Raw genomic sequence first — 17352 nt, 5'->3', positions numbered from 1 at the left:
AAACCCTTTTGAGCTCAATATTTCAAAATGTATATCCTCTTACAATGTTTGAACTAGACACTCCACTATAGTAGATAGTTACCACTTTTTAAAAGATTTTATACAGATTTTTAAATTCCTTTTAGTTTTTAAGTTACTCTCATTTCCATACTCTCCTTTCATTCTCCATTTACTACAACTCATAAGATAAGAAGTATAATAAATAAATAAAAATAACAATTGAACAAGATACAACCATCATTCCATCTTCCATACCTTTATTTATATCTCAGTAAACACCGACTCCGACACTTCATGTTGGTTTTAAAACTCTGAGGCCTTTTTCCCTATTTATGGTCCACATGGTCTCTTTTTTGTAGCCTAATAATGCATGTTGCATCAACACTGCAATGCACAATCATGCTATTTACATCTCTTTTTTCAGGACAAACTGGGCTATTGGAATATGTACTGTATGCCACAGTGACGTCACATGAATCGGCACAAATACAAAAGTGGAAATTGAATCTCAGATATTTATTCAAATCACACATAACACAATAGTGAACAAGACTTTTGGCTGTTGAAATTTGTTCTTCTAGGCCCTGGTGATCAGGGGAAATCAGCAAACATTGTAGACAACACAGATCAAAAACTATTAACTTTACAGAAGCCAAATAAAATGTGTAAAACGGCAACATTAACGTCCAGCAGCAAAGATACGCTTCCGCCATTTTGGACTGAAAGCGAATACCGGACGCCAGTAAAACGTCAACCTACAAAGTGCCGTACAAAAAGTAAAACAAAATAATTTCTATTCCATTGTCATATTCTACTGAAATGGCCTGTGTTGAACAATAAAATATTATAAATATAAGTGTTTTCAGTCCAAAATGACGGCAGAGGCTGTCAAAGAAAACACAGGAGTTTCGTCTCTTTGCTTCTATACTCTTTGTATATATTGTAGATTTGTGACATCACAAATGTACATAAATCCTGACAGGATTTTTTCAAAAGCACAGTTTCTGAATACGGGCTGTGTGTATTTCTCTGTGGATTGAGACTTTCAATACTTTCACAGTATTTATACAGCACTTAAACCTGCTTTATAATATAAAAGACGTGAAAATCTCACTTTTTACATTATGGGACCTTTAAGGTAAATTGGTTAATTCGTTAATGTCACAGTGACCACAGTTCCTGAGTTGAGTCACTTACACTTCCTGTCACATTTTTAATCTGCCCTCCCAATCTGTCATTTTCAATTTCTAATCTCACTCCACGCAGATAAAGAGCAGAGGGAGGAACTAATGTGTCGTGCACTTATAGAGCGCAGCATTCAGTAAAGCACACAGACACATTGCTCTTCTCATCAGGTAGACATGAACAACACAATGGAAGATGGAATCAAGCCACAGCCGGTTTATGCTGTGATCTATGGCTGTATTCTGGCACTGGGTCTGCCTCTCAATGCGGTTTCACTGTGGATTCTGCTGAGACACCACGGCCTCAAATCGCCCAGTGCTGTCTTCATGGTCAACCTGGCCATCTCTGACCTGCTGCTCATCATCTCCTTACCCATGAGGGTCTACTTTTATGCCACGGGCACCTGGCCACTGAGCAAAGAGGCATGCGTCTGGATAATATTGCTCTATTGCAACAACATCCGCTCCAGCGCCATCTTCATCACCTTCATCAGCGTGGACCGGCTGCTGGCTGTGGTTTATCCTCTGAGGTCGCGCCATCTTCGAACCGCTTCCAACGCCTTGAAAGCTGTTGGACTCGTTTGGCTGTTTGTGGTGGTGATGAACATCCCAGAGAGATTTGAATTTTCAAGATTATTAGAGAACTTCAATAGATCCGCCTGTTTTGAATATCCCCGTCAGAGTCCTCCGCATCGTCATATATTTGCTGTGACTTATTTTCAGTCTGCGTTAGTGCTCACCATGCTGGCAGTCAACATCGTGTGCACCACTTTGGTGTCTTGGACTCTACGCAGTCATCTGAATAACTCTGCAAGGGTCAACAACAAAGTGAATGTCATGCTAATTTTTGTCATGAACTTGGTTATTGTTACCATATGTTTCTTGCCGATGTCGATTGGTATCTTAGGATTTGGGGTACCTACGCGTAGAGCTTTAGTATGTCTTGCTACTGTGAACTGCTGTCTGGATCCACTGTTGTATTACTTCTCTCTGGATGCCTTCTGGAAGAAAAAAGAGGATACAGACCTTCCAAGAGAACAGTAGACAAAGGACCTGCTATTTTCATGAGATGGCTTCAGATTTCCGATGTTTCCCATTCTAATTTTCCTATTTTTCAGCAAAATAGTTTGTTTGGGTGTGTCATGCTCATTTTGGCTTGTTTGTGAAAGTTGTAGATCTCGTGAGAGATGGGGAAACGCTAGGCTTGTAAATATACAGGTGTCATGCTTAATTCATGCTTAAAGGCTGTAACGTGTCCATAAAGAGTACAAACAGTTTCAGGAGAAATGATGACTCTTTAAGAAGTATTTTGACATTTTGCAAAATACTTTTATTTCCTTTCTTGCAGAGAGTTAGATGAGAAGATTGATACCACTCACTCAGTAGTGCCCTGATATAAAACTAGAGCCTAGAGGCTTTTAAAGACAAGTTGTCAGAGGTGGAAATTTCACACAGACACTGTTTTAAAAGAAAGTTATTTAAAAGAATTGTGTGTTGGCACAGTTCAGGCCATCACATTGATTAAGAGATTTTGTACAAAAACAATAAAGGTGGTGCAGTAAAGCAAAATGTGTAAAGTGAGGAGTAAAATGCATTTTTCATGTTAATATGTAACAATATGTACAAATAAAATGTTTCTATCACTTTAATACTCTTGGAGATATATCAAAAATAAAAGTTGAATTCTATTAAACCCTTTTGAGCTCAATATTTCAAAATGTATATAAGTGATCGTCTTTTTGATAAAAATGTTTGTGAAAGTTGTAGATCTCGTGAGAGATGGGGAAACGCTAGGCTTGTAAATATACAGGTGTCATGCTTAATTCATGCTTAAAGGCTGTAACATGTCCAGAATGAGTCCAGGCAGTTTCAGGAGAAATGATGACTTTAAGAAATATTTTGACATTTTGCAAAATACTTTTATTTCCTTTCTTGCAGAGAATTAGATGAGAAGATTGATACCACTCACGTGTCTTTGTGACAATATGACAGAAACAGTTACTTAACCTATTGCTTGTATTTAGTACAAATATGACGCCGGTAAAACGTCCGCCTACAAAGTGCCGTACAAAAGTAAAACAAAATAATTTCTATTCCATTGACATATTCTACCAAAATGGCCTGTGTTGAACAATAAAATATTATAAATATAATAAGTGTTTTCAGTCCAAAATGGCGGCAGAGGCTGTTTCGTCTCTTTGCTTCTTTACTCTTTGTATATATTGTAGATTTAATAATAATAATTATAATAAATTAAACTTATATAGCCCTTTTTGAGAGAACTCAAAGACGCTTTACAATATCGGGGGAAACGGTGTGAGACAAACAGGAGACAGACGACACACACAGGTGCACTCTCATTCATACACACGGACAAATAGGTACGGGGAGGGGGGGCTAGGAGTAGGCAGAGGAGAAAAGGTGGGTTTTGAGGCGGGACTTGAATAGGGGGAGGGAATCAGACTGTCTAATGAGTTGTGGGAGGGAGTTCCAAAGCTTGGGAGCTGCCCTGGAGAATGCCCTGTCCCCAAAGCTGCGGAGGTTGGACTTGGGAGTGGAAAGTAGACCAGCTGAGGTGGATCTGAGGGACCGGGAGAGGAGGTCAGAGAGGTAAGGGGGGGCAAGTTGGTGGAGGGCTTTGTAGGTGAGGGTCAGGATTTTGTAGGTGATCCGGTGGGAGACAGGGAGCCAGTGGAGGTCTTTGAGGACTGGGGTGATGTGATGCCAGGATTTGGTGTGGGTGAGGAGTCGGGCAGCTGCATTCTGGACCGGTTGGAGTTTGTTGATGGAGGTGGTGCAGATGCCGTAGAGTAGAGAGTTGCAGTAATCAAGGCGGGAGTAGATGAAGGTGTGGATGAGCTTCTCGGCAGCGGGGGGTGTGAGTGAGGGTCGGATCTTTGCAATGTTACGTAGGTGGTAGAAGGATATTTTGACAAGTTGGCGGATGTGAGGCTCAAGGGAGAGGGTGGGGTCAAGAATCACGCCAAGGTTGCGTGCCTGGGGGGAGGGGGAAACAGAGGTGCCATCGATGCTGAGTGTGAGGTTGTTGGTTTTGCTGAGGGTGGATTTGGAGCCGATGAGGAGGAGTTCTATTTTGTCACTGTTTAGGGTGGGTTGTGGGGGGTGTTGGGGCTGAGGTAGAGCTGAGTGTCGTCGGCATAGCAGTGGAAGTCCAGGTTGAAATGGCGGAGGATCTGACCGAGGGTGAATATGTAGATAATGAAAAGGAGTGGAGCGAGTACAGAGCCTTGGGGGACACCTTGTGTGACTGTGGATGTGGCAGAGGAGTTGTTGTGAAGGGAGATGAAATGAGAACGGTTGGTGAGGTAGGACTGGAGCCAGCTGAGATAGATTTGTGACTTCACAAATATACATAAATCCTGACAGTTTTTTTTCAAAGCACAGTTTCTGAATACAGGCTGTTTGTATTTCTCTGTGGATTGAGAGTTTTGATACTTTCACAGTATTTATACAGCACTTAAACCTGCTTTATAATATAAAAGACGTGACATTATGAGACTTTTAAAGTAAATTTGTTTATTCGTTAATGTCACAGTGACCACAGTTCCTGAGTTGAGTCACTTACATTTCCTGTCACTTTTTTAATCTGCCATCCCAATCTGACATTTTCCACCTCTAACCTCACTCGACCCAGATAAAGAGCAGAGGGAGGAACTAATGTGTCGTGCACTTATAGAGCGCAGCATTCAGTAAAGCACACAGACACATTGCTCTTCTCATCAGGTAGACATGAACAACACAATGGAAGATGGAATCAAGCCACAGCCGGTTTATGCTGTGATCCATGGCTGTATTCTGGCACTGGGTCTGCCTCTCAATGCGGTTTCACTGTGGATTCTGCTGAGACACCACGGCCTCAAATCGCCCAGTGCCGTCTTCATGGTCAACCTGGCCATCTCTGACCTGCTGCTCATCATCTCCTTACCCATGAGGGTCTACTTTTACGCCACGGGCACCTGGCCACTGAGCTAAGAGGCATGCACCTGGATAATATTGCTCTATCACAACAACATCCGCTCCAGCGCCATCTTCATCACCTTCATCAGCGTGGACCGGCTGCTGGCTGTGGTTTATCCTCTGAGGTCGCGCCATCTTCGAACCGCTTCTAACGCCTTGAAAGCTGTTGGACTCGTTTGGCTGTTTGTGGTGGTGGTGAGCATCCCAGAGAGAGTTGGATTTTCAAGATTTTTAGAGAACTTCAATAGATCCGCCTGTTTTGAATATCCCCGTCAGAGTCACCCTCCGCATTGTCATATATCAGCATTGACTTATTTTCAGTCTGCGTTAGTGCTCACCATGCTGGCAGTCAACATCGTGTGCACTACTTTGGTGTCTTGGACTCTACGCAGACATCTGAATAACTCTGCAAGGGTCAACAACAAAGTGAATGTCATGCTAATTTTTGTCATGAACTTGGTTATTGTTACCATATGTTTCTTGCCGATGTCGATTGGTTTATTAACATGTGGGGTACCTACAATTAGAGCTTTAGTATGTCTTGCTACTGTGAACTGCTGTCTGGATCCACTGTTGTATTACTTCTCTCTGGATGCCTTCTGGAAGAAAAAAGAGGATACAGATCTTCCAAGAGAACCGTAGATAAAGGACCTGCTATTTTCTTGAGATGGCTTCAGATTTCCCATGTTTTCATTCTAATTTTCCTATTTTCCAGCAAAATAGTTTGTTTGGGTGTGTCATGCTCATTTTGGCTTGTTTGTGAAAGTTGTAGATCTCGTGAGAGAGGGGAAAGGCTAGGCTTGTACATATACATGTGTCATGCTTAATTCATGCTTAAAGGCTGTAACATGTCCATAAAGAGTACAAACAGTTTCAGGAGAAATGATGCCTCTTTAAGAAATATTGACATTTTGCAAAATACTTTTATTTCCTTTCTTGCAGAGAGTTAGATGAGAAGATTGATACCACTCACTCAGTAGTGCCCTGATATAAAACGAGAGCCTAGAGGCTTTTAAAGACAAGTTGGCATAGGTGGAAATTTCACACAGACACCGTTTTAAAAGAAAGCTATTTAAAAGAATTGTGTGTTGGCACAGTTCAAGCCATCACATTGTTTAAGAGATTTTGTACAAAATCAATAAAGGTGGTGCAATAAAGCTAAATGTGTAAAGTGAGGAGTAAAATGCATTTTTCATCATGTTAATATGTAACAATATGTAAAAATACAATGTTTTTATCACTTTAATACTCTTGGAGATATATCAAAAATAAAAATGTAACTCTATTAAACCCTTTTGAGCTCAATATTTCAAAATGTATAACCTCTTACAATGTTTAAACTAGACACTCCACTATAGTAGATAGTTACCACTTTTTAAAAGATTTTATACAGATTTTTAAATTCCTTTTAGTTTTTAAGTTACTCTCATTTCCATACTCTCCTTTCATTCTCCATTTACTACAACTCATAAGATAAGAAGTATAATAAATAAATAAAAATAACAATTGAACAAGATACAACCATCATTCCATCTTCCATACCTTTATTTATATCTCAGTAAACACCGACTCCGACACTTCATGTTGGTTTTAAAACTCTGAGGCCTTTTTCCCTATTTATGGTCCACATGGTCTCTTTTTTGTAGCCTAATAATGCATGTTGCATCAACACTGCAATGCACAATCATGCTATTTACATCTCTTTTTTCAGGACAAACTGGGCTATTAGAATATGTACTGTATGCCGCAGTGATGTCACATGAATCGGCACAAATACAAAAGTGGAAATTGAATCTCAGATATTTATTCAAATCACACATAACACAATAGTGAACAAGACTTTTGGCTGTTGAAATTTGTTCTTCTAGGCCCTGGTGATCAGGGGAAATCAGCAAACATTGTAGACAACACAGATCAAAAACTATTAACATTACAGAAGCCAAATAAAATGTGTAAAACGGCAACATTAACATCCAGCAGCAAAGATACGCTTCCGCCATTTTGGACTGAAAGCGAATACCGGACGCCGGTAAAACGTCCACCTACAAAGTGCTGTACAAAAGTAAAACAAAATTATTTCTATTCCATTGTCATATTCTACTGAAATGGCCTGTGTTGAACAATAAAATATTATAAATATAATAAGTGTTTTCAGTCCAAAATGGCGGCAGAGGCTGTTTTGTGATATCATTTGTGACATCACAAATGTACACAAATCCTGACAGGATTTTTTCAAAAGCATAGTTTCTGAATACGGGCTGTGTGTATTTCTCTGTGGATTGAGCATTTCGATACTTTCACAGTATTTATACAGCACTTAAACCTGCTTTATAATATAAAAGACGTGAAAATCTCACTTTTTACATTATGAGACTTTTAAAGTAAATTTGTTTATTCGTTAATGTCACAGTGACCACAGTTCCTGAGTTGAGTCACTTACACTTCCTGTCACTTTTTTAATGCGCCCTCCCATCTATCATTTTCCACCTCTAACCTCACTCCACGCAGATAAAGAGCAGAGGGAGGAACTAATGTGTCGTGCACTTATAGAGCGCAGCATTCAGTAAAGCACACAGACACATTGCTCTTCTCATCAGGTAGACATGAACAACACAATGGAAGATGGATTCGAGCCAAAGCCGGTTTATGCTGTGATCCATGGCTGTTTTTTGGCACTGGGTCTGCCTCTCAATGCGGTTTCACTGTGGATTCTGCTGAGACACCACGGCCTCAAATCGCCCAGTGCCGTCTTCATGGTCAACCTGGCCATCTCTGACCTGCTGCTCGTCATCTCCTTACCCATGAGGGTCTACTTTTACGCCACGGGCACCTGGCCACTGAGCAAAGAGGCATGCATCTGGATAATATTGCTCTATTGCAACAACATCCGCTCCAGCGTCATCTTCATCACCTTCATCAGCGTGGACCGGCTGCTGGCTGTGGTTTATCCTCTGAGGTCGCGCCATCTTCGAACCGCTTCCAACGCCTTGAAAGCTGCTGGACTCGTTTGGCTGTTTGTGGTGGTGATGAACATCCCAGAGACAGTTGAATTTTCAAGATTTTTAGAGAACTTCAATAGATCCGCCTGTTTTGAATATCCCCGTCAGAGTCCTCCGCATCGTCATATATTTGCTGTGACTTATTTTCAGTCTACGTTAGTGCTCACCATGCTGGCAGTCAACATCGTGTGCACCACTTTGGTGTCTTGGACTCTACGCAGTCATCTGAATAACTCTGCAAGGGTCAACAACAAAGTGAATGTCATGCTAATTTTTGTCATGAACTTGGTTATTGTTACCATATGTTTCTTGCCGATGTCGATTGGTATCTTAGGATTTGGGGTACCTACGCGTAGAGCTTTAGTATGTCTTGCTACTGTGAACTGCTGTCTGGATCCACTGTTGTATTACTTCTCTCTGGATGCCTTCTGGAAGAAAAAAGAGGATACAGATCTTCCAAGAGAACAGTAGACAAAGGACCTGCTATTTTCATGAGATGGCTTCAGATTTCCGATGTTTTCCATTCTAATTTTCCTATTTTTCAGCAAAATAGGTTGTTTGGGTGTGTCATGCTCATTTTGGCTTGTTTGTGAAAGTTGTAGATCTCGTGAGAGATGGGGAAACGCTAGGCTTGTAAATATACATGTGTCATGCTTAATTCATGCTTAAAGGCTGTAACATGTCCATAAAGAGTACAAACAGTTTCAGGAGAAATGATGACTCTTTAAGAAATATTGACATTTTGCAAAATACTTTTATTTCCTTTCTTACAGAGAGTTAGATGAGAAGATTGATACCACTCACTCAGTAGTGCCCTGATATAAAACTAGACCCTAGAGGCGTTTAAAGACAAGTTGGCATAGGTGGAAATTTCACACAGACACCGTTTTAAAAGAAAGTTATTTAAATGAATTGTGTGTTGGCACAGTTCAGGCCATCACATTGTTTAAGAGATTTCGTACAAAAACAATAAAGATGGTGCAGTAAAGCAAAATGTGTAAAGTGAGGAGTAAAATGCATTTTTCATGTTAATATGTAACAATATGTAAAAATAAAATGTTTTTATCACTTTAATACTCTTGGAGATATATCAAAAATAAAAGTTTAATTCTATTAAACCCTTTTGAGCTCAATATTTCAAAATGTATAACCTCTTACAATGTTTAACTAGACACTCCACTATATTAGATAGTTACCACTTTTTAAAAGATTTTATACAGATTTTTAAATTCCTTTTAGTTTTTAAGTTACTCTCATTTCCATACTCTCCTTTCATTCTCCATTTACTACAACTCATAAGATAAGAAGTATAATAAATAAATAAAAATAACAATTGAACAAGATACAACCATCATTCCATCTTCCATACCTTTATTTATATCTCAGTAAACACCGACTCCGACACTTCATGTTGGTTTTAAAACTCTGAGGCCTTTTTCCCTATTTATGGTCCACATGGTCTCTTTTTTGTAGCCTAATAATGCATGTTGCATCAACACTGCAATGCACAATCATGCTATTTACATCTCTTTTTTCAGGACAAACTGGGCTATTAGAATATGTACTGTATGCCGCAGTGATGTCACATGAATCGGCACAAATACAAAAGTGGAAATTGAATCTCAGATATTTATTCAAATCACACATAACACAATAGTGAACAAGACTTTTGGCTGTTGAAATTTGTTCTTCTAGGCCCTGGTGATCAGGGGAAATCAGCAAACATTGTAGACAACACAGATCAAAAACTATTAACATTACAGAAGCCAAATAAAATGTGTAAAACGGCAACATTAACATCCAGCAGCAAAGATACGCTTCCGCCATTTTGGACTGAAAGCGAATACCGGACGCCGGTAAAACGTCCACCTACAAAGTGCTGTACAAAAGTAAAACAAAATTATTTCTATTCCATTGTCATATTCTACTGAAATGGCCTGTGTTGAACAATAAAATATTATAAATATAATAAGTGTTTTCAGTCCAAAATGGCGGCAGAGGCTGTTTTGTGATATCATTTGTGACATCACAAATGTACACAAATCCTGACAGGATTTTTTCAAAAGCATAGTTTCTGAATACGGGCTGTGTGTATTTCTCTGTGGATTGAGCATTTCGATACTTTCACAGTATTTATACAGCACTTAAACCTGCTTTATAATATAAAAGACGTGAAAATCTCACTTTTTACATTATGAGACTTTTAAAGTAAATTTGTTTATTCGTTAATGTCACAGTGACCACAGTTCCTGAGTTGAGTCACTTACACTTCCTGTCACTTTTTTAATGCGCCCTCCCATCTATCATTTTCCACCTCTAACCTCACTCCACGCAGATAAAGAGCAGAGGGAGGAACTAATGTGTCGTGCACTTATAGAGCGCAGCATTCAGTAAAGCACACAGACACATTGCTCTTCTCATCAGGTAGACATGAACAACACAATGGAAGATGGATTCGAGCCAAAGCCGGTTTATGCTGTGATCCATGGCTGTTTTTTGGCACTGGGTCTGCCTCTCAATGCGGTTTCACTGTGGATTCTGCTGAGACACCACGGCCTCAAATCGCCCAGTGCCGTCTTCATGGTCAACCTGGCCATCTCTGACCTGCTGCTCGTCATCTCCTTACCCATGAGGGTCTACTTTTACGCCACGGGCACCTGGCCACTGAGCAAAGAGGCATGCATCTGGATAATATTGCTCTATTGCAACAACATCCGCTCCAGCGTCATCTTCATCACCTTCATCAGCGTGGACCGGCTGCTGGCTGTGGTTTATCCTCTGAGGTCGCGCCATCTTCGAACCGCTTCCAACGCCTTGAAAGCTGTTGGACTCGTTTGGCTGTTTGTGGTGGTGATGAACATCCCAGAGACAGTTGAATTTTCAAGATTTTTAGAGAACTTCAATAGATCCGCCTGTTTTGAATATCCCCGTCAGAGTCCTCCGCATCGTCATATATTTGCTGTGACTTATTTTCAGTCTACGTTAGTGCTCACCATGCTGGCAGTCAACATCGTGTGCACCACTTTGGTGTCTTGGACTCTACGCAGTCATCTGAATAACTCTGCAAGGGTCAACAACAAAGTGAATGTCATGCTAATTTTTGTCATGAACTTGGTTATTGTTACCATATGTTTCTTGCCGATGTCGATTGGTATCTTAGGATTTGGGGTACCTACGCGTAGAGCTTTAGTATGTCTTGCTACTGTGAACTGCTGTCTGGATCCACTGTTGTATTACTTCTCTCTGGATGCCTTCTGGAAGAAAAAAGAGGATACAGATCTTCCAAGAGAACAGTAGACAAAGGACCTGCTATTTTCATGAGATGGCTTCAGATTTCCGATGTTTTCCATTCTAATTTTCCTATTTTTCAGCAAAATAGGTTGTTTGGGTGTGTCATGCTCATTTTGGCTTGTTTGTGAAAGTTGTAGATCTCGTGAGAGATGGGGAAACGCTAGGCTTGTAAATATACATGTGTCATGCTTAATTCATGCTTAAAGGCTGTAACATGTCCATAAAGAGTACAAACAGTTTCAGGAGAAATGATGACTCTTTAAGAAATATTGACATTTTGCAAAATACTTTTATTTCCTTTCTTACAGAGAGTTAGATGAGAAGATTGATACCACTCACTCAGTAGTGCCCTGATATAAAACTAGACCCTAGAGGCGTTTAAAGACAAGTTGGCATAGGTGGAAATTTCACACAGACACCGTTTTAAAAGAAAGTTATTTAAATGAATTGTGTGTTGGCACAGTTCAGGCCATCACATTGTTTAAGAGATTTCGTACAAAAACAATAAAGATGGTGCAGTAAAGCAAAATGTGTAAAGTGAGGAGTAAAATGCATTTTTCATGTTAATATGTAACAATATGTAAAAATAAAATGTTTTTATCACTTTAATACTCTTGGAGATATATCAAAAATAAAAGTTTAATTCTATTAAACCCTTTTGAGCTCAATATTTCAAAATGTATAACCTCTTACAATGTTTAACTAGACACTCCACTATATTAGATAGTTACCACTTTTTAAAAGATTTTATACAGATTTTTAAATTCCTTTTAGTTTTTAAGTTACTCTCATTTCCATACTCTCCTTTCATTCTCCATTTACTACAACTCATAAGATAAGAAGTATAATAAATAAATAAAAATAACAATTGAACAAGATACAACCATCATTCCATCTTCCATACCTTTATTTATATCTCAGTAAACACCGACTCCGACACTTCATGTTGGTTTTAAAACTCTGAGGCCTTTTTCCCTATTTATGGTCCACATGGTCTCTTTTTTGTAGCCTAATAATGCATGTTGCATCAACACTGCAATGCACAATCATGCTATTTACATCTCTTTTTTCAGGACAAACTGGGCTATTAGAATATGTACTGTATGCCGCAGTGATGTCACATGAATCGGCACAAATACAAAAGTGGAAATTGAATCTCAGATATTTATTCAAATCACACATAACACAATAGTGAACAAGACTTTTGGCTGTTGAAATTTGTTCTTCTAGGCCCTGGTGATCAGGGGAAATCAGCAAACATTGTAGACAACACAGATCAAAAACTATTAACATTACAGAAGCCAAATAAAATGTGTAAAACGGCAACATTAACATCCAGCAGCAAAGATACGCTTCCGCCATTTTGGACTGAAAGCGAATACCGGACGCCAGTAAAACGTCAACCTACAAAGTGCCGTACAAAAAGTAAAACAAAATAATTTCTATTCCATTGTCATATTCTACTGAAATGGCCTGTGTTGAACAATAAAATATTATAAATATAAGTAAGTGTTTTCAGTCCAAAATGACGGCAGAGGCTGTCAAAGAAAACACAGGAGTTTCGTCTCTTTGCTTCTATACTCTTTGTATATATTGTAGATTTGTGACATCACAAATGTACATAAATCCTGACAGGATTTTTTCAAAAGCACAGTTTCTGAATACGGGCTGTGTGTATTTCTCTGTGGATTGAGACTTTCAATACTTTCACAGTATTTATACAGCACTTAAACCTGCTTTATAATATAAAAGACGTGAAAATCTCACTTTTTACATTATGGGACCTTTAAAGTAAATTTGTTTATTCGTTAATGTCACTGTCAGTGACCACAGTTCCTGAGTTGAGTCACTGGAGTCATTTACATTTCCTGTCATATTTTTAATCTGCCCTCCCAATCTGTCATTTTCAACTTTTAACCTCACTCGACCCAGATAAAGAGCAGAGGGAGGAACTAATGTGTCGTGCACTTATAGAGCGCAGCATTCAGTAAAGCACACAGACACATTGCTCTTCTCATCAGGTAGACATGAACAACACAATGGAAGATGGATTCGAGCCAAAGCCGGTTTATGCTGGGATCTATGGCTGTATTCTGGCACTGGGTCTGCCTCTCAATGCGTTTTCACTGTGGATTCTGCTGAGACACCACGGCCTCAAATCGCCCAGTGCCGTCTTCATGGTCAACCTGGCCATCTCTGACCTGCTGCTCATCATCTCCTTACCCATGAGGGTCTACTTTTACGCCACGGGCACCTGGCCACTGAGCAAAGAGGCATGCGTCTGGATAATATTGCTCTATTCCAACAACATCCGCTCCAGCGCCATCTTCATCACCTTCATCAGCGTGGACCGGCTGCTGGCTGTGGTTTATCCTCTGAGGTCGCGCCATCTTCGAACCGCTTCCAACGCCTTGAAAGCTGTTGGGCTCGTTTGGCTGTTTATCGTGGTGATGAACATCCCAGAGAGATTTGAATTTTCAAGATTTTTAGAGAACCTCAATGTATCCACCTGTTTTGAATATCCCCGTCATCCTCCCCGTCCACTTCATGATAAATTAGTAATGGCTTATTTTCAGTCTGCGTTAGTGCTCACCATGCTGGCAGTCAACATCGTGTGCACCACTTTGGTGTCTTGGACTCTACGCAGACATCTGAATAACTCTGCAAGGGTCAACAACAAAGTGAATGTCATGCTAATTTTTGTCATGAACTTGGTTACGTTCACCATATGTTTCTTGCCTTTGTCGATTGGTTTATTAACATTTGGGACATCTACGATAACACCTTTAGTATGTCTTGCTAATGTGAACTGCTGTCTGGATCCACTGCTGTATTACTTCTCTCTGGATGCCTTCTGGAAGAAAAAAGAGGATACAGATCTTCCAAGAGAACAGTAGATAAAGGACCTGCTATTTTCTTGAGATGGCTTCAGATTTTCCATGTTTTCATTCTAATTTTCCTATTTTCCAGCAAAATAGTTTGTTTGGGTGTGTCATGCTCATTTTGGCTTGTTTGTGAAAGTTGTAGATCTCGTGAGAGATGGGGAAACGCTAGGCTTGTAAATATTCAGGTGTCATGCTTAATTCATGCTTAAAGGCTGTAACATGCCCATAAAGAGTACAAACAGTTTCAGGAGAAATGATGACTCTTTAAGAAATATTGACATTTTGCAAAATACTTTTATTTCCTTTCTTGCAGAGAGTTAGATGAGAAGATTGATACCACTCACTCAGTAGTGCCCTGATATAAAACTAGAGCTTAGAGGCTTTTAAAGACAAGTTGGCAGAGGTGGAAATTTCACACAGACACTGTTTTAAAAGAAAGTTATTTAAAAGAATTGTGTGTTGGCACAGTTCAAGCCATCACATTGATTAAGAGATTTTGTACAAAAACAATAAAGGTGGTGCAGTAAAGCAAAATGTGTAAAGTGAGGAGTAAAATGCATTTTTCATGTTAATATGTAACAATATGTACAAATACAATGTTTTTATCACTTTAATACTCTTGGAGATATATCAAAAATAAAAATGTAATTCTATTAAACCCTTTGCAGCTCAATATTTCAAAATGTATAACCTCTTACAATGTTTAAACTAGACACTCCACTATAGTAGATAGTTACCACTTTTTAAAAGATTTTATACAGATTTTTAAATTCCTTTTAGTTTTTAAGTTACTCTCATTTCCATACTCTCCTTTCATTCTCCATTTACTACAACTCATAATAAAAAATAACAATTGAACAAGATACAACCATCATTCCATCTTCAATACCTTTATTTATATCTCAGGCAACACCGACTCCGACACTTCATGTTGGTTTTAATTTAAAAAGTACAGTTTCTGAATATGGGCTGTGTGTATTTCTCTGTGGATTGAGCGTTTCAATACTTTCACAGTATTTATACAGCACTTGTAGGAGCTAAAATCTGATACTTTAGCTACTGAGGTGATTAGCCCTGGACTGACGCGCTTTTCGCTGTAGATGGTACCTTCTGTTGCATGTTGTGCTGTACAAAACTGATCCTGAGTCCGCTCGTTGGGTTTACAATAACAGTTCATTTATTCCTAATATGGTATTAAGGAAGCATGTCCGGTTACCATAGCAACGAGTAACAACAACAACACAGCAAACATTTCAGCGTCTCTGCGTTCAAAAACCATTTGCCCTTCCGGGCTAAACCCTGACGCCAACAACACACCTCCTTACTTATATACCCGTGACTGGGTCAGTCAATTAATACAGTGCCACCTAGTGTTCCTAAAAGTGAATTACACCACAACCTCAGTATACATCATACATCATGTTTTGGCTCTTACAGCACTTAAACCTGCTTTATAATATAAAAGACGTGAAAATCTCACTTTTTACATTATGGGACCTTTAAAGTAAATTTGTTTATTCGTTAATGTCACAGTGACCACAGTTCCTGAGTTGAGTCACTTACATTTCCTGTCACTTTTTTAATGCGCCCTCCCAATCTGACATTTTCAACTTTTAACCTCACTCCACGCAGATAAAGAGCAGAGGGTGGAACTGATGTGTCGTGCACTTATAGAGCGCAGCATTCAGTAAAGCACACAGACACATTGCTCTTCTCATCAGGTAGACATGAACAACACAATGGAAGATGGATTCGAGCCAAAGCCGGTTTATGCTGGGATCTATGGCTGTATTCTGGCACTGGGTCTGCCTCTCAATGCGGTTTCACTGTGGATTCTGCTGAGACACCACGGCCTCAAATCGCCCAGTGCCGTCTTCATGGTCAACCTGGCCATCTCTGACCTGCTGCTCGTCATCTCCTTACCCATGAGGGTCTACTTTTATGCCACGGGCACCTGGCCACTGAGCAAAGAGGCATGCATCTGGATAATATTGCTCTATCACAACAACATCCGCTCCAGCGCCATCTTCATCACTTTCATCAGCGTGGACCGGCTGCTGGCTGTGGTTTATCCTCTGAGGTCGCGCCATCTTCGAACCGCTTCTAATGCCGTGAAAGCTGCTGGACTCGTTTGGCTGTTTATCGTGGTGATGAACATCCCAGAGAGATTTGAATTTTCAAGATTTTTAAAGAACCTCAATGGATCCACCTGTTTTGAATATCCCCGTCATCCTCCCCGTCCACTTCATGATAAATTAGTAATGGCTTATTTTCAGTCTGCGTTAGTGCTCACCATGCTGGCAGTCAACATCGTGTGCACCACTTTGGTGTCTTGGACTCTACGCAGACATCTGAATAACTCTGCAAGGGTCAACAACAAAGTGAATGTCATGCTAATTTTTGTCATGAACTTGGTTACGTTCACCATATGTTTCTTGCCTTTGTCGATTGGTTTATTAAGATTTGGGACATCTACGATAACACCTTTAGTATGTCTTGCTACTGTGAACTGCTGTCTGGATCCACTGTTGTATTACTTCTCTCTGGATGCCTTCTGGAAGAAAAAAGAGGATACAGATCTTCCAAACGAACAGTAGACAAAGGACCTGCTATTTTCTTGAGATGGCTTCAGATTTCCCATGTTTTCATTCTAATTTTCCCATTTTCCAGCAAAATAGGTTGTTTGGGTGTGTCATGCTCATTTTGGCTTGTTTGTGAAAGTTGTAGATCTCGTGAGAGATGGGGAAACGCTAGGTTTGTAAATATACAGGTGTCATGCTTAATTCATGCTTAAAGGCTGTAACATGTCCATAAAGAGTACAAACAGTTTCAGGAGAAATGATGACTCTTTAAGAAATATTTTGACATTTTGCAAAATACTTTTATTTCCTTTCTTGCAGAGAGTTATATGAAAAGATTGATACCACTCACTCAGTAGTGCCCTGATATAAAACGAGAGCCTAGAGGCTTTTAAAGACAAGTTGTCAGAGGTGGAAATTTCACACAGACACCGTT

General features: G+C 39.7%; 6 protein-coding genes and 1 pseudogene across 6 annotated transcripts; 6 read left to right on the top strand and 1 right to left on the bottom strand.

Moving 5' to 3' along the window:
* Positions 1-1361: 1361 nt before the first annotated feature.
* LOC141770906 (lysophosphatidic acid receptor 6-like) lies at positions 1362-2228 on the top strand. The gene has a single exon (XM_074640756.1). The coding sequence runs from the start codon at positions 1362-1364 to the stop codon at positions 2226-2228; it is 867 nt and encodes a 288-aa protein (XP_074496857.1).
* Positions 2229-3539: 1311 nt separating this feature from the next.
* Positions 3540-4344, bottom strand: LOC141770905 (uncharacterized). Its single transcript, XM_074640755.1, has 2 exons — positions 4286-4344; positions 3540-4239 (listed from the first exon to the last, which is right to left on the bottom strand). The coding sequence occupies exons 1-2, from the start codon at positions 4342-4344 to the stop codon at positions 3582-3584; spliced, it is 717 nt and encodes a 238-aa protein (XP_074496856.1). The 3' UTR covers positions 3540-3581.
* Positions 4345-4934: 590 nt separating this feature from the next.
* LOC141770904 (lysophosphatidic acid receptor 6-like) lies at positions 4935-5804 on the top strand (annotated as a pseudogene).
* A 1961-nt stretch (positions 5805-7765) lies between these two features.
* Positions 7766-8632, top strand: LOC141770903 (lysophosphatidic acid receptor 6-like). Its single transcript, XM_074640754.1, has one exon. The coding sequence runs from the start codon at positions 7766-7768 to the stop codon at positions 8630-8632; it is 867 nt and encodes a 288-aa protein (XP_074496855.1).
* A 1959-nt stretch (positions 8633-10591) lies between these two features.
* Positions 10592-11458, top strand: LOC141770902 (lysophosphatidic acid receptor 6-like). Its single transcript, XM_074640753.1, has one exon. The coding sequence runs from the start codon at positions 10592-10594 to the stop codon at positions 11456-11458; it is 867 nt and encodes a 288-aa protein (XP_074496854.1).
* Positions 11459-13479: 2021 nt separating this feature from the next.
* On the top strand, positions 13480-14349 carry LOC141770901 (lysophosphatidic acid receptor 6-like). Its single transcript, XM_074640752.1, has one exon. It carries the CDS (start codon positions 13480-13482, stop codon positions 14347-14349), a length of 870 nt encoding a protein of 289 aa, XP_074496853.1.
* Positions 14350-16064: 1715 nt separating this feature from the next.
* On the top strand, positions 16065-16934 carry LOC141770900 (lysophosphatidic acid receptor 6-like). Its single transcript, XM_074640750.1, has one exon. It carries the CDS (start codon positions 16065-16067, stop codon positions 16932-16934), a length of 870 nt encoding a protein of 289 aa, XP_074496851.1.
* Positions 16935-17352: the final 418 nt, after the last annotated feature.

The sequence above is a fragment of the Sebastes fasciatus genome, chromosome 7 (assembly GCF_043250625.1).
Source record: "Sebastes fasciatus isolate fSebFas1 chromosome 7, fSebFas1.pri, whole genome shotgun sequence".
Classification (NCBI taxonomy): Eukaryota; Metazoa; Chordata; class Actinopteri; order Perciformes; family Sebastidae; genus Sebastes; species Sebastes fasciatus.
The sequence above is the reverse complement of the archived record's forward strand: the minus strand, read 5'-3'. Positions and strand labels throughout refer to the sequence as shown.

Coding starts and splice junctions, on each gene's coding strand:
- LOC141770901 (XM_074640752.1), top strand. CDS start 13,480: ATGAACAACACAATGGAAGATGGATTCGAGCCAAAGCCGGTTTATGCT.
- LOC141770905 (XM_074640755.1), bottom strand. CDS start 4,344: ATGCCGACGACACTCAGCTCTACCTCAGCCCCAACACCCCCCACAACC. Junction 4,240..4,285: donor CCCACAACCCACCCTAAACA/GTGACAAAATAG, acceptor ATCCACCCTCAG/CAAAACCAACAACCTCACAC.
- LOC141770903 (XM_074640754.1), top strand. CDS start 7,766: ATGAACAACACAATGGAAGATGGATTCGAGCCAAAGCCGGTTTATGCT.
- LOC141770900 (XM_074640750.1), top strand. CDS start 16,065: ATGAACAACACAATGGAAGATGGATTCGAGCCAAAGCCGGTTTATGCT.
- LOC141770902 (XM_074640753.1), top strand. CDS start 10,592: ATGAACAACACAATGGAAGATGGATTCGAGCCAAAGCCGGTTTATGCT.
- LOC141770906 (XM_074640756.1), top strand. CDS start 1,362: ATGAACAACACAATGGAAGATGGAATCAAGCCACAGCCGGTTTATGCT.